Source organism: Lipomyces arxii (assembly GCF_038497795.1).
Source record: "Lipomyces arxii strain Phaff 12-163 unplaced genomic scaffold V1512scaffold_12, whole genome shotgun sequence".
In the NCBI taxonomy this organism is placed as follows: domain Eukaryota; kingdom Fungi; phylum Ascomycota; class Lipomycetes; order Lipomycetales; family Lipomycetaceae; genus Lipomyces; species Lipomyces arxii.
The window spans coordinates 14,059-29,188 of NW_027117711.1; the positions used below are offsets into that span (position 1 = coordinate 14,059).

At 41.9% G+C, this 15,130-nt stretch overlaps 9 protein-coding genes across 9 annotated transcripts; 7 read left to right on the plus strand and 2 right to left on the minus strand.

The window, feature by feature from the left end:
* Positions 1-23: 23 nt before the first annotated feature.
* On the minus strand, positions 24-1,362 carry V1512DRAFT_254038 (uncharacterized protein; the record flags this gene model as incomplete). The annotated part of the gene is made up of 2 exons (XM_066914763.1): positions 24-1,291; positions 1,341-1,362. The coding sequence occupies 2 exons, from the start codon at positions 1,360-1,362 to the stop codon at positions 24-26; spliced, it is 1,290 nt and encodes a 429-aa protein (XP_066770544.1).
* Positions 1,363-2,969: 1,607 nt separating this feature from the next.
* On the plus strand, positions 2,970-3,580 carry V1512DRAFT_34756 (uncharacterized protein). Its single transcript, XM_066918352.1, has 2 exons — positions 2,970-3,085; positions 3,135-3,580. Exons 1-2 carry the CDS (start codon positions 3,069-3,071, stop codon positions 3,448-3,450), a joined length of 333 nt encoding a protein of 110 aa, XP_066770545.1. The 5' UTR covers positions 2,970-3,068; the 3' UTR covers positions 3,451-3,580.
* Positions 3,581-3,796: 216 nt separating this feature from the next.
* V1512DRAFT_264804 (uncharacterized protein) lies at positions 3,797-4,388 on the plus strand. The gene has a single exon (XM_066916761.1). It carries the CDS (start codon positions 3,991-3,993, stop codon positions 4,162-4,164), a length of 174 nt encoding a protein of 57 aa, XP_066770546.1. The 5' UTR covers positions 3,797-3,990; the 3' UTR covers positions 4,165-4,388.
* A 376-nt stretch (positions 4,389-4,764) lies between these two features.
* V1512DRAFT_264805 (chaperonin 10-like protein) lies at positions 4,765-6,154 on the plus strand. Its single transcript, XM_066916762.1, has 2 exons — positions 4,765-4,919; positions 4,977-6,154. The coding sequence occupies exons 1-2, from the start codon at positions 4,848-4,850 to the stop codon at positions 5,979-5,981; spliced, it is 1,077 nt and encodes a 358-aa protein (XP_066770547.1). The 5' UTR covers positions 4,765-4,847; the 3' UTR covers positions 5,982-6,154.
* Positions 6,155-7,664: 1,510 nt separating this feature from the next.
* V1512DRAFT_264809 (quinon protein alcohol dehydrogenase-like superfamily) lies at positions 7,665-10,027 on the plus strand. Its single transcript, XM_066916763.1, has 2 exons — positions 7,665-7,972; positions 8,039-10,027. The coding sequence occupies exons 1-2, from the start codon at positions 7,748-7,750 to the stop codon at positions 9,857-9,859; spliced, it is 2,046 nt and encodes a 681-aa protein (XP_066770548.1). The 5' UTR covers positions 7,665-7,747; the 3' UTR covers positions 9,860-10,027.
* A 201-nt stretch (positions 10,028-10,228) lies between these two features.
* V1512DRAFT_264812 (uncharacterized protein) lies at positions 10,229-11,725 on the plus strand. Its single transcript, XM_066916764.1, has 2 exons — positions 10,229-10,457; positions 10,508-11,725. The coding sequence occupies exons 1-2, from the start codon at positions 10,380-10,382 to the stop codon at positions 11,633-11,635; spliced, it is 1,206 nt and encodes a 401-aa protein (XP_066770549.1). The 5' UTR covers positions 10,229-10,379; the 3' UTR covers positions 11,636-11,725.
* On the plus strand, positions 11,726-13,344 carry V1512DRAFT_264814 (tRNA-splicing endonuclease subunit sen54 N-term-domain-containing protein). The gene is made up of 5 exons (XM_066916765.1): positions 11,726-11,907; positions 11,956-12,084; positions 12,131-12,612; positions 12,669-12,840; positions 12,892-13,344. Exons 1-5 carry the CDS (start codon positions 11,786-11,788, stop codon positions 13,151-13,153), a joined length of 1,167 nt encoding a protein of 388 aa, XP_066770550.1. The 5' UTR covers positions 11,726-11,785; the 3' UTR covers positions 13,154-13,344.
* Positions 13,197-13,792, minus strand: V1512DRAFT_35352 (BTB/POZ protein). Its single transcript, XM_066918353.1, has 3 exons — positions 13,478-13,792; positions 13,293-13,429; positions 13,197-13,245 (listed from the first exon to the last, which is right to left on the minus strand). The coding sequence occupies exons 1-3, from the start codon at positions 13,654-13,656 to the stop codon at positions 13,241-13,243; spliced, it is 321 nt and encodes a 106-aa protein (XP_066770551.1). The 5' UTR covers positions 13,657-13,792; the 3' UTR covers positions 13,197-13,240.
* Positions 13,793-13,807: 15 nt separating this feature from the next.
* On the plus strand, positions 13,808-15,089 carry V1512DRAFT_276939 (cyclin-like protein). Its single transcript, XM_066917888.1, has 2 exons — positions 13,808-14,377; positions 14,427-15,089. The coding sequence occupies exons 1-2, from the start codon at positions 13,895-13,897 to the stop codon at positions 15,003-15,005; spliced, it is 1,062 nt and encodes a 353-aa protein (XP_066770552.1). The 5' UTR covers positions 13,808-13,894; the 3' UTR covers positions 15,006-15,089.
* Positions 15,090-15,130: the final 41 nt, after the last annotated feature.

The window sequence follows — 15,130 nt, forward strand, 5'->3', positions numbered from 1 at the left end:
TATGAACTTCATTACCGAGCACATTACCGTTCAAAAAAATCTAATTTCTCGTCATCAATCGATTTATTATCATTCGCTGGACAGTAGTTCCCTGGATCATATGAAGGTGGTAATAAACTCTTCTCGTTTACGTCATATTCCAGACCGGACGTAATATTCAGCGCATGCGACAGCTCTGTGTACTTTGTTGACCCACCGTTAAATTTCATTCCAACTGTAATTTTCAAAATATGAAAATGTGCAAGACTCATTACTTTAAAATCTGGCGATAAGCTACCTGGTATGACTGCGTCCTCAAACAAATGATCCTCCATTTGATACTTCGGTACTTGCTGATATTCAGATTTCAATACTGGAACCAGTGGCTCATTTAATCCTTTTAAATCGTAAATTGTTTGTCGGTCGGTGTTCGAGTTAGCAAGCTGTTGGGCCACGCCTTTGGTGACGGAGTGGATCACCAGTCGTAACGAAACTAGTCTTGCGTCAACAATGCCGTCAATCCGCGAAACATCATCAACATCAATAGTTGTGCAGATACTTATTGGTATCTTCTGATTCAAACGCACCGTAGCGTTATTACCGAGCACCAATTCAAACTTCATCGGCACATTGACATAACTGTGCTTACTTGAAAGTGAGAACACTTTTCGAAAGCCAGTCGCTTTTGGAAGAGCACCGTTGACAAAATAAGTTTCTGGTAGTTTGTCACATTTGGCAGAATGAACCGCTCTTTCTTCGATGTACAGCGGATCCATATTTGGCACGTGCTCGTCAATCACAGCAACAGGTAGAACATTGACACCAATCATCTTAGACTTATTAAGAGTAAACAGTCCTGGTCGCTCTGCTAAGACCGCGAGACGATAACCAACCTTAAGATTGTCAGATGCCCACAAACTTGGAGGAAGTAGCGCTCGGCCAAAGTCGCCTGTCTCTGCTGCACTATGCACGCAGTTCCAGCTTCGAGCAAATCTAAACTTGGGGTACTCTCCTACTCGAGCAAGACATTTGCAATCTGAGTAAACCGGGAGCCAGATCGTAACGGGGAAAGTATGACGTCCGGCAGAGAGAGTAGTACCACCTGCATTATCGGGAAGCAAAGTAAAGTAGCGATCGACGTGGATGTGATGCTCGCTTACTTGATAAGTAGTACTGCCGTTACTGACAAGCATGGCTGTAAACGAAGTGCCTCTAAACATGACTCGTATATCCTTAAAAAACGTCTCTTCTTCCAACACAACATTAATTGTAGCACTTAGCTTTCCACCTGCTGCGACAACAGGTGTTACCTCTTCATCAAAAAGTCAGTACAAGTTACATTACATGTCTTCATGACAAACCATCTATTGATATAAAGACCATCTTGTTTGATTCTTCGTAGTAAAACGGCCTCTAGAACCCCAAGCGGAGTACAAACTGGGCTATTGCTGACGAGTCATCGAGCGTATTTAAGCCGCGGGAATAAATGACATCAGCGCCGTGTCTACTTCGCCACACACAATCTATATTGAGACGTGTATATTACTATATAAACGACTACGTTTTCTTATTTCATTTCTATGCACGGAATTTCCATCACGAAAACCCAAATAAGCTGGTATCTTATAACGAAGCCAGCTCACAATTAACGAATAGGTACGGTATAATATACACCCTGAACGTGCCCTGAACGTACCCTGAACGTACCCTGAACGTGCCCTGAACGTGCCCTGAACGTGCAAACCTTAAAATGGCAGTACAAGTACTTGCTTAATGCTCATCGAGATGCTAGTTGGCTTTATGCTTGCAAATTTGATTACGGCTATGGACCACTAAATAAAATCAAAGGCGGAATTTAACTCAGTGTAACTATGCTTGATTTTAGTGATTCGTGGACCCAATTATGCGGTATTAAGATGTAATCTATTAGTCAGGATGAAATGCAACCTTCATGCACACCTACAATCAAACGCAATATAAATGCTAAACTCAACTCAGTCGATATATCATTTTTCAGCCGTTAGTCTCCATATTAAAGAATTCACAATGACTTTCATACACTAAGCAGTCTGCAGAAGTATAAATAGATAAATATAGAGGAGATATACAATAAATATGCCCATGCGTTAGAAGTCCCGATTAGTTTCAAAACAATCAATTGTATATCACGATCAATGGCATATCATTCATCTTATTGTAACTAATAAAGTTGTAGTAGATCATACACAGTACCAGATTAGATAGCAGAAACAAAGCCCTTTTAAACAGATAAACAGCAGAGTTGAAATATCAAATCGTAAACAATTCTCCTTTTACAGTTTCTACAATGTCTCATTCGCTAAAGTGGACAATATTGCGGCGACTCTGCTGCTTGATACAAAATGTAGTCTACCGCTGATTCAGCGCGATATGACACAGTTGCGTATTCTGGGTATCGAAAATTCTAATGATAATGTTTTCAAAAGCTGTTTTCGAAAGGAAGCGATTAAAATGAAACAAAATACACAAAGAATTGACAGCTGCTTGTTCAAACTTCAAATTTGGATCAAGATGAACTTGTTTATTGACATGCTGCGTATACAGAAGTGCGTGGAAAAAAATTCGATCGTTTGTAAAGATTTAGAACTTTGCGTCTTCCGTTCTGTGCGTCATAAGGAGCTGCTTTCTTCGCATATTTCCTCTTCTGTGCATCTTCTCTGTTCTGTAGTTATAGCATCGCCAAAGCCACCTGTTGAAATATGGCTGAAAATGATATATTGGAAAGGCAGCTTGAATCCAAAGAGCTTACCGATATTTTTCACGCCAGGCTCATTTCAGGAACAGAGATTATGAGATTATGACCCACTGTATGTAGTCGAAGTAATCTGTTTGATCTTATTGCTGAATCGAAACATATAATGACAGGAGTTCACTTCATTTGTGACAAATCTGGTTGTGTATTGGCTCCACAACTTCATAATTACATATCCGATCCATTGAGCTAGAGTCATCCATGGAATTGTCTACTACTGAGGCAATGGCCACTGATAAAAATCAGGCGTTTAGTCCTCAACTTTCGACATATAAGGCCGAATGGGATCGTAGTCTTGATGACGTTTTGCAAATTGTAAGCGTGACCGGTTGATATTGAAATAAATTAACATTGATTTGATTAGCGTTAACATTCTTATTCTAGGATTTTCCAACTTTCTCTGGCTTCCTCTCGCAACCCGATTTGGCAGACGACCTACGAGTATTTTATCGGCATTGATTGAGCTTAGTTCATCTATTTGGTGTGCTAAGGCACACCCTTACTACTCATTTAGAGATGCATGCGCACTTCAACGTATAGCTGTAGGCCCAGGCGAAATTTTGCCTAAAATGATGATTGCTAACGTCTTGTTTCTGCATGAGCGAGGTTTTCGTATGGGTGTACACACATGCGGAGTTATATGGGTTCACTCATGGTCGGTCCTACTATTGCTGGCGTGAAGAATGACAGATAGGACTGGCGATCATTCTGAGGGATAAATGTTGAATTTTATGTCTTGCTCTTGATCTATGCAATTTTCTGCAGCCTAAGACCAAATGGAACAGAAATGCGCAACCTACAGAGTGCCAAAGCGAAGATGGCCCAAACACTGAGATGGAAAATATCGCCTTAGAAAACGTGGAAAAGCAACAGATGGTCAGATCGGGCTAACGACGAAAGGTGCAATCACAACAGCAGCTATTGCATTGAAGCATCACGATGAATATTTGTACACTGATTATCCTTCATGAAATCAAACGAAGTTTGATGCACGATCTGCACTCATTCGTCTTTTTATTTGCGACGGCTTGGTTTTTGCAACTGAATCTTACTCAATTTCTGGTATTCTCTACTCTACCGTACAATTTTGATGCCACTAGAGTGGGGTATCTAAACTCTGGGTTGTTTGTTGGTGCCACAATCGATGTGCTAACTTCTGATCCATTATCTTGAATTTCAATGCGGCGACGATTCGCAACAATGGCATTCGAGAACCACGAATGAGTCTACCGGATATAATTCCTTACACGGTTTGCCTCATTGCCGGTACATTAGTGACCGTGTACGGATACGGTAACTGGAGCTGGGAAATCATTGTTCTTATCTGCTATGCGCTTGTTGGGCTTCAAGTAGCGGCAATCCCGACCATTGATTTTACTTGTGCAATTGATTGATTGTTACGAGCCGGTTGCGGGGGACATGTTGATAACAGTAACGATGAACAAGAACTTGTTGGGGTACGGGATGCCAAAACTCCCTAGTCTATGGATTGTGCGGTCTGAATACAAACCGCCCATGTTCACGTTGACGGATCTAGCAGTCCTGTGGATTTTGGTTTGAATTTCAATCCATTTCTACGGCAACACAATCAGAGGATGACCTAGGAACAGTAGTGTTCACCAACTTTAGATCAAAATTCAAATTTTGTTCAAATTTAATTTTATAAACGCTGGTAGACTTTCCTGCGTAGCCGCGTAGAAATAGACTTTACATTAATTCACTAGCCGGGATCGGCAGTCGCGCTTCTCAATTCCGGTCGCGTCGATTCCGCTGTCCACACATTACAGAGGTCAATAAATCTTGGACAAGATATTAGATTCAGTACTTATTACAATTGGTGTCGTCGTAAATAGAATTGATTTAAAGAATAAATTAAAACAGGGTAACAAAGGCACGTTTTCCCTTGCCCCTCGGAAATGTTAGGGTTAAACTACACTTCCTGAAACGCAGCTTAGTTGTGAGTTACCCTACGCTCGCTCGGAGCGCACTTCATTATAAACCATCGAGAGCAGCTTCAATTTCTTAAATTTTTTTTCTTTTCCACTGACACTTTTTTCAACTCAGCTAATATACAAATATGTACCCAGAAACATTCGAAGGATTTGCCGTTGAATCTGCCGAGACATGGACTGCTCCTAAGCGCCACGAGGTATACAATTGATCACTTATAGATGTGACGAGATCATAGTTGTTGACGATTATTTAGTATAAGCCTCGCCCGTTTGAGGATACCGACATCGATATCAAGGTCTGTGCCTGTGGTGTTTGCGGATCAGACGTACACACAGTCACTGGAGGCTGGGGTGCATGCCCATATCCTCTCGTTGTTGGACACGAGATTGTTGGACACGTCGTCAAGGTTGGCGATGCATGCAAGACTGGATTAAAAGTAGGACAACGTGTTGGTGTTGGTGCTCAGGCTTTTGCCTGCCTTCAGTGCAAGCAGTGCAAGGCTGACAACGAGATCTACTGTGCTCACCAGCGTGATACTTACGGATCTGAGTTCCCAGGCGGGTTCATTTCTCAAGGTGGTTACTCGTCACACGTTCGTGTTCACGAGTACTTTGTTTTCCCCATCCCTGACTCTCTTGACACCAAGCTGGTTGCTCCTATGCTTTGCGCAGGTGCTACTGCTTTCTCTCCTCTGTACCGTAACGGTGCTGCCCCAGGCAAGAAGGTTGGTATCATTGGTATCGGCGGAATCGGCCATTTTGGAATTTTGTTTGGAAAGGCTCTTGGTGCCGAAGTCTGGGCCATTTCTCGGTCTGACGCAAAGAAGGCCGATGCCATCAAATTAGGCGCCGATGGCTACATTGCCACCAAGGAGCCTAATTGGGCTGAGAAGCATGCGTTGTCGTTTGACATCATTGTCAACTGCGCAAACTCAAGCAAGGGTTTCAACCTTGACGACTACCTTTCTCTTCTTGATGTCAATGGCAGATTCATCAACGTCGGTCTACCTGAGGGAGATGGATTTCAGATTCATCCCTTCAAGATGATGGGTAACGGTGCTACGTTTGGATTTTCACACATTGCGTCTCGCAAGGAGATTCTTTACATGCTCAATCTTGCTGCTGAGAAGAAGATCCAGCCAATGGTCGAGACAATTCCTGTTGGCGAGTCTGGCTGCGGTGAAGCCTTGAGAAGATGTCATGACAATGACGTCAAGTACAGATTCACCTTGACTGACTACGATAAGCAGTTTGCCTGAGCTTGTAATTAGTTTTTAGATTTTGCTGTCAACTTAAAAAATTTTTCTTAGATTTTCTGCTATAGAGTTGTGACTGCCAACTTAGATTCGTCGGATACGAAATTTGACATATGTTTCAAGTCTAGACTACGTCACTTTGCAAAATAAAGTTTACTCCTGCATTCAGCCACGCCAATTATCCGGAAAATTGTTGCTCCTGAAAAGTGTCTTAGTCACAACTTCAATACCCACTTTTTAAATCAAACTCACAAGCTGTGAGCTGATCATTTACGCATTCGTCAATTGGTTAGTCACAAGTTACGCCTCGCTCTTGTTGCAAGACTGATAGAGGATCAGATGCTTAAATCTTTCTTCGATTCTTCGATTCTCGCCAGTGTAATTGAGCTGTTGCTTTAAAGTCCAGCAGGTTGAGTTTGCTGGCATCGTCACGAGTCACATTCAATGCCCATCTCTCCTGCCCTGTAAGAAAGTGGTACCAGGCAACATACACAGAACATCATAGCATCAACTTACTGGCGTCCAAGAAGTAAGTGCATTTATTAAATCAGTAAGTAAATCTGTGTAAGTAAAGTGTTCGCAACATTTCGATAAAAGAGGAGTGGGTTGCTGATACTTGACAAAGTTCTAAACGCAAACCCAACTCAGAGCGCTCAACTGTCGTTGTCAGTGATGATATGCTTTTTTACGTATAATTGAAGAATTCAATCATAATTTATGGTTGCTCTGACCGTGCTGCAATCGCGATGACCAGTATTCTGAACCTCAGTATCCTTTTTAGTCAAATCCGAGCAATCTCTCCAGAAATTCAGCACCACGATCCATGAATATCGCAATTGATGCACAATTATTCTCATCGGGATCTGCGGATGCTCAGACCACGCTCATAATGATTCCGACATAGTGTGTAACGGCGAAAGTGCGTTTTACAATTACCAAACCCTTGAAAACAACAGTATCTTCTTTACAGCACGTACTCGATTTACGCAGCGCCACAAGCAAAGCCTCTGAGGCTCTGACAATGCAATGGCAGTGCAAGAAATGCCAAATACAAAACGGCGGTTTTCAGCGTGGCAGTGACAGAAACATATGCAGAAATCGCGTCAGATCTTATGGGTCAGTGCTTCTGCCAAACGGCAAACACTCATCAGTCATAGCTGAATCCGGGATTTGTTAAGAAATTCATGATCGTGCATTGACGCCATCGTGATTCATTTGACATGTTTGGCCTGTTCGATAAATATCTCTCCGTATGTTCTTACTAATCGAGCCTTTCCTTTGTTGCGTAAGAACACAAACTGTTTTTCTCTGGACTCAAATTTTGATATCAAAATGAACCAACACGAAAAATTTAATTGAATGTCGGAAAAGTCACGTGGCCAAACTCCAGCCCCTGATAAATTGATACGGCATTATTGTGCTATTTCAAGCTTCAGTATACAGAAAATTTAGTAAAACGCTGAAATTGTAATTAAACTGTTATTATAGTGATTGATTATTAATTATTTCTTTTGCCATAAACTGTCCTGTAAATGACAACTGCCCGAACCGCGCGCGCTCAAAACAAAGCCAGCAGCAAACATTTCGCAACTATGTCGTGCTCTTACTTTTCTTTACCCTAACCTAAACCTTAAAATACGATGTACTCTTTACCGCCCACATAAACATCTGCATCTTTTCCTTCCTCGTTCTTTACAGATTTACGACTTTTTACTGCAAAAGCAAACCTCAATTCAACATTTTTTATTCTCATTATAGAGAAGACAAAAATGACTTCTATCAGAGATAACACGACCTGTTCTCCAGAAAAGGACAACGCCAATCTCAGCTCGGTTCAGACGGCCTCAGTTTTGACTCCATTTCTCGCCCGCCACATCCCAGCACGACTCTATCCTGAAAGCCACAAAGAACCCCGGACATTTTGTTATCGACACCATCCAGATTTCAAATGCAAGCGACAAGCTGATGAAACTAATATGGAAGAATTACAAAGTGTATGGGTTTGTTGCTAATCAACTTTTACTCAACTAGCAGAAGAAAAGGGCTAACATCATTTATAGCAATTAGATACCCTGTCGAATCAAGATCAACAAGCAGTAACTCATGTGTGGAGTATATTTTCAGCTGCTCCTGCTCAAGAGCGTAACTTGATGCTGAAAGGTCTTTTATCGCAATGCTGCTCACCGCAATTGTCGTATGTCTCTGCAATGCTTCACGAGCTCATCAGGATCGACTTTGTTTCAGCATTGCCTCCAGAGATTTCTTACAAAATTCTGTGCTATCTTGATGCTTCGTCCCTTTGCAAAGCTGCCCAAGTTTCTCGCAAATGGAGAGCCTTAGCAGATGATGATATTGTTTGGCATAGGATGTGTGAGCAACATATTGACAGAAAATGCACAAAGTGTGGATGGGGTCTTCCCTTGCTGGAAAAGCGCAGACTTCGTGAATGTAAAAACGCAATTGACAAGCGGATAGAATATCTTTCACGACCAATAACTGCCGAAGCGGAGGAGGCAGGTGCCACCAAGCCCGACGTCTCTACAGATACCGCTGACCGAAAACGATCAATCACTGATTCAGAAAGTGACGAACAAGAACCAGAACACGCTGAAAAGCGTTTACGTACGACAAACACAGACATGTTAAGTTTGACCACTCAAAACGTCACTAAAGGAAGACTCACGCGACCTTGGAAAGACGTTTATTCTGAGCGGCTGAAAGTTGAGCAGAACTGGCGGAGGGGCAGATATAAATTGACAGTGTTTAAAGGACACACAGATGGAGTCATGTGCTTACAGTTTGATCACTCGGTCCTTATCACAGGTTCGTATGATACCACTGTTCGTGTGTGGGATATCGAAACCGGAAAGCTGCTTCGCATTTTGACTGGACATGTCAGAGGTGTTCGTGCTTTGATGTTTGACGACTCGAAGTTGGTTACTGGCTCGATGGATCGGACTATTCGTATATGGAACTACAAAACTGGCGAGTGTGTCTCGACCTTACGTGGACACACGGATGGTGTCTTGAGTTTGCATTTTGACTCAACCTTATTGGCTTCTGGATCAGCTGATAACACAATTAGGGTGTGGAACTTCAAGGAAAAGTCGTTTTTCACTCTCCGTGGTCACACTGACTGGGTCAACTCTGTTCATATTCATAGTCCTTCAAGGACGCTTGTCTCGGCAAGCGATGACACGACCGTGCGTATGTGGGATTTAGACACGCATCAATGCATGCGTGTTTTTGCTGGTGCCGGTGAGAGCGGACTCGGAAATGACCAAGGTCATTTTGGCCAGGTTCAAGCAGCTCTTCCTGTGATGCTCCGAGAGGATGACCAGGAAGAAGGAGAAGACGAAGATGAAAATTTGGCAGAAGCCGATGATGATGTCGACGAGCAATTTCACCATCATCACCATTATCGACCTGCTACGTCTACTTCTTTGGATATGCAGGCAGTACCGGAAGGTGGTGACTATATAGAGCAACAGGAGTCCTCTGCGCCTGCAAACGGGTCAGAAGATGAGGCTTCGTCGCCGTCGTCTACTCGCGCTGTTCGATCACACCGGCGAAATCTACCATACATTTTGACTTCCTCGCTTGACAACACAATCAAGTTATGGAATGCAAATACTGGCGAATGCGTGCGGACCCTTTTTGGTCACGTCGAAGGTGTCTGGGGTTTAGCTGCGGATACTTTCCGTATAGTTTCTGGCGCACACGACAGGTTGGTCAAGGTATGGGACATTCAAACTGGGAAATGTCTTCACACATTTAGCGGACACACGGCCCCAGTCGCTTGTGTCGGTCTTAGCGACTCCCGTCTCGCTTCTGGAAGTGACGACGGCGATGTTCGCGTTTATTCATTTGGCGTTGAGTGATAAAAGCTCTTTTTTTTTCTCTGCTTTCCTGTTTTTGTATGGGTATCACGGTTTACGAGGAAGGATCTATGGTTACAGGTTTTGTAAATTATGTACTGCGGTTAGGAATGTTTTATTTTTGCATTTTCTTTGTCATGAATGCATCTGCAATTTTCTTTTACTCTCCAACTTCTCAAGCTTCTAAGCAATATTGTTGGAAAATATTTATCACACCATATAAAAAAGCCCCATGCTTTGGATGCAATTTCTGAATAGTTGGAAGGTGAAATTGTAAAGCAAAGTGCAAATTATAGGCACGTCATTTTCAAAGGCCTGGTGCCACTTATCGTGCGGCAACTTGCGTATTCATTTTGCAGTAACAAGTACTATATATAAACCACTACGACCTTAAACCATAATGAACTATTGCTAAAAATCAATACTATAAGTTCAAATTTTACACAGCACAAAACTGATTTAATTCTGGTGAATTTAAATTTTTAAGCCAGAGTATTATCTAATTCTTTGCTGGGACGTCGTAATGGCTGCACGTGTGCGATTACGTCCGCCACCAAATGCCGACTTCATTCTTGGATACCCAGGTATAAACGCAACATGGGTATGTCAAACTTTGATATGTTTATTAATGTCGATGTAATGATGTTTTAGCCTCGTGTTGCAGGTGTTATCGAGTTGCGGCCAGAGAAAATTGGCCAAACGTTCAGACTAGTTTCACTTAAAGTGCAGTTAATGCTCACGGAATCTGTTCTAAGCAGAAGGTCTAGCCTGAAAAAAGCTGTGACAGAGAAGAAGTATAAGGTAGGAAAAGAGCATGAACTATACAAAGCTCATCCAGGAAGTGCTACGTTGTTTCATGCGATAGATTTGCCATTCACGTACAGCTTACCGTTTGTTCCTGAAGCGAATATGCCACCTAGCATGACCATAGATGACTTGTGTGAAATAAAATACGACATGCGGGTTTACATTGTTGATGATACACGGACAAAGCCTAGAGAGGCTGCAAGCTGTCCGATAACAATTATTCGGTACGACTCGATACGGTTGTTCAGAGCGCTATCAAAACCTACTCTTACGTCCACTGAGATATTCAACGGCTCCAATCTATGCACTATAACCGTATCAACTGAATTTACCTCTTACGGGCCTAGTGAGCCTATTGACTGCACGGTTCGAATATTGCGTGACCCATCTAGTTCGTTTTATCGGCGGCCGGTTACGGTACAAGAGATAAAGGCAAAGATCATACAAAGTGTCAAATACCGAACCGTAAATGGTGAGATCAATGACACGAAGTTGATTGCTGACAATGATAAAACAAAATACGTGCAAATTAAGCTGGAAGGTAACGAGTTTTCAACAACCATAGTGCTTCAAAGGTTCAGTACACGTAAACCTGAAGAGATTACACAGCCGTTTATAAATATGTCTCCAGGCGTTCCGAATTCTTTGGCACCAACAGTTAGTTTGACGGGAAACACGATTTCAGTCGAGTTTTATCTTTCGGTTAAAGTCAAAATGTCCGGCTGTAGAGACGTGGAACTGCAGAGCACACTCATTATGAATCATTTTGATGGAGCTACTCTTGAAAAGATGAAGATACCAATTAATGAGTCTTTGCAAGAAGTCCGCAGGATTGGAGATGATAGACGTGGTTTTGAGCTTCAACAACCACGAGGAACATTTGTGCCGTATCAGAAAGACGGAGGAGAGGCACTGCTAAACTTCTTTGGTATTACGAAAAGCTCAGAAGGAACACATGTCAAATTGGAATAGTAAGAGTAGCATATAAACTGATGTTGTAGTATAGTGTAAACTAGCTTAACTTAATTTATTACGCTGCGCATATTTTCAGGGGCTAGCACAGTGTATATATTAGTCGAATGTGTGAAAAAGTTTAGCTACACAGCTCTGCTAGTCCAAGCAATGGATGATTTGGATAAGGACTATGATGAAATTGTTGGCGATGATCATGGCGAAGCAAATGAACAAGTCGAGTTAGAAGATGAACAGCAAGATTGGCGGCTTTTAAGGACTGTGGGATCTAAGTAAGTGTGAATTGAGAGAGGCGACATTGTCTAACATAGTATGCAAAGGAAAAACAAATTACCAAAACGAGGAGACAAAGAGTTTGAACCAGCGGGATCTGCTAGAGAGCTAAGTGCTTTAGAGGAGTCGCGAAATGCGATGTATTCATCACTTGACGGGGAACGAAAACACACAAAGTATGGCTCTACTGACACCGGCCATTCATTTGCTAATAGGTTCTAGTAAAGTTCACGTCTCTGGAGTATGGCACCCTGATATTTGTAAGGCAAAGCTCAATATCTCTCGAGGGCCACATTTCAAGAGCATTGGCAAAGCTGACTCAAATGGTGTCATTTGGCTATTACCAGAAGAAGTAATTTACTTGGTGGAACGCGGCAGCATGTCGTTGTACAGCCTCGATGGTTCTTCGGTTCTATCTTTACAGGCTTGCTACAGTGCTTGCATGGCCGGTGTTACAAATGAACGATATCTAGTCTACGCTTATCTGAAGCGACTGGGTTTTATTGTCCAGCGAGCGGACAGTTTTGCCAATTTAGACTTCAAATCTTTGGTAACTGAACCAGTAAAGCTTGGAACTTTCAGACGGCTATGGGATTATTTGGCATCATTAGTTGGACAAGCTATGCGTCAGGCGAACGATATCATGACAAGAAAACTACCTGCATTTGGGCCAGTAGTTTGCGGCGGTGTATGGCACTCTTACGGTATGACAGCCTTTAGAGGCATGCTATTTGTAAGTACTGACCATATGTTTTTACAGATGCGATATACAGAGCCTTGCAGATAGTTCCGTTTTATAGCCACAAGACTGAGCATATAGTTAATATTCCCAATAAACCACCATTCAGAGTTGCATATAATGTTTGGAAACCTCGACCATCTTTCAAGAAGTCTAATCTTAGCAACCCAGATTTCAGAATTGTTGTAGTAAAGTTAATAATACCGTTTGAAAGTAGGGTGATCAGTTTGTTAACTACATTTAGTGCTCGCAAAGATAAGATGCCAACTTTGGCACAAATTGATTCACTTTTTCAAGAATTACCTGTGAGCAACGATATCACAGCTACACAACAGCAAAGATTGAAACAAGGACATAAAAATGTGATCCTAGGTGTGGTTGACTATGGAATCACTAGTTTCATAACTTACGGAGACGTAGCCTTTGGCGACGAAAGATTATACGAAAATCAGCAGGCGGGCCTTTCAAAGTCGGCTCACAAAGCCAAACTTCGTGGAAAACGGTGATCTTGCAAAATATGAAGTATCTCGACACAAACAATCGTTAGCAAGAACATCTGGTTTATAGTATTTTTCATTCATCTGTACAATTAATTACACTGTTTTGTCAGCCTTTGGGAGGAAGTAACAAAGAACCAATCCATACCGTCAAGATAGTCAGAAGCGACTAACAATTCTAAAGCCATTTCTGGAGGGACATCGAATTCCGGGATATTTCCTGGATTGTTTTTATGCTTCAGATTATAGTAAAGATATTCGCATACTTTCTCAAGTAAAACGCCACTAGGTAACTGTTAGTATCAAGGTACACTGGGAAAGAAACACGCATACTTGATTGTAGTTAGATTCACTCTATTCTGCTGTGATTCCACAAAACTTGAATTTCTATCCAGCATTCCCCTCAGTGTCACGGATACAAAAGCAGCTGCTCGTGAAATGGCGTATTCGTAGCCGTCAGACGAGATCAGACGAACGTAATCGTTATCGTTGTCTGGAATTGAATCACTCATACCTTTCAAAAGTTTCAAAAGTGGATAATATGACAATTTGTGAGATTTGGCAGCTATTTAAGAGTCGTCATTGGTTTCGACGACGTGACTGAAGTTTAAATCTTAAGTCTATAGATTTCGCTAAAATTACCCGAGAAGTCCCAACTCAAAAGGCAAGTATCGAAGTAACCTTAACATTCGAAACTCTTCGTAGGTGTTACAGTATTTGATTCTGAGTTTGCAAAAGAAATAGAGTAAAATGTCATTCAGTGGATCATCAACATCTTTTCAACCTGAACAATCTCATAATTCACAAAGCTCACAAGGTTCACAAGGAAGCAGTCACTATGATCGATACAACAATCGCAGTTATCGAAATGATCAGAATGGTCGTTACAACTATCGTGATCATCATGGTCATCGTGACCATCATAGCCACCATGAACGCGGTCGAACTGATCGTAACGATCGATATGGCCGCAGTGGGCGACGAGAAGAACAAAATGATTGGGGTGTACAGCGGCATACAAACTGGATCTTTAACTCTCTTGAGTTTTATGAGACGCCTTCACTTCGCGATTCTGTAACTTTACAGGATGAATTGTCCATGAGAGCCAAGGGAGTTGTTTTTCTTAATTTTGTGGGAATGCATTTAAGACTGCCACAACCTACACTCTATGTTGCTTCTACTCTTTTTCACAGGTTCTACATGCGATTTAGTATTAAAAAGCATCACTATTATGTAAGATCGTTCGAGATATCATATCAATCTGTTCTCTAACTGTGATTAGGATATTGGTGCTACCAGTATATTTCTAGCTACCAAACTCGAGGAGACTGGAAGAAAGCTTAAAGATATTGTTATAGCTTGTTGCCGAGTTGCACAAAAAAATGATAAACTTGAGATTGATGAACAAAGCAAAGAGTACTGGCGATGGAGAGATTTGATTCTGTTCAACGAAGAGTTGTTACTTGAAGCTATTTGTTTTGATTTATCCATAGAGAACCCGTACAATATCTTGGTGCAGTACACTCGGAGATTTGTGAAGGGCGAAAAAGAACGGTTGACATTGACGAAATCCGCTTGGGCATTTGTGAACGACAGTACACGATCAACCTTATGCTTGAGATACCATGCCCGAGTGATAGCTGCTGCTGCTCTGTATTGTGCGTCAAGAATCACACATATAGATATCAAAGACAGCTACGGTCGGACTTGGTGGCAGGAGATTGATGTTGATATTACGGACATAATTGATGGTTGCAACACTATGGCAGATATGTACGATAACAATGGCAGTCTTGCTAAAGGCGGACAGCAGAAATATGCTCGTGTGCCCCCTGTGGAACAGACGCCTGCTGCGCCGTAGTGTACTTTTAACATATAAAGTCAGCACACTAGTAATTGGATTTGTACAACAGGGTTTATTAAATATAACGTTCTAATTTATAGTTAAGACAGCGTAATGAAGTAATGAAAACTAATTTTTGTACC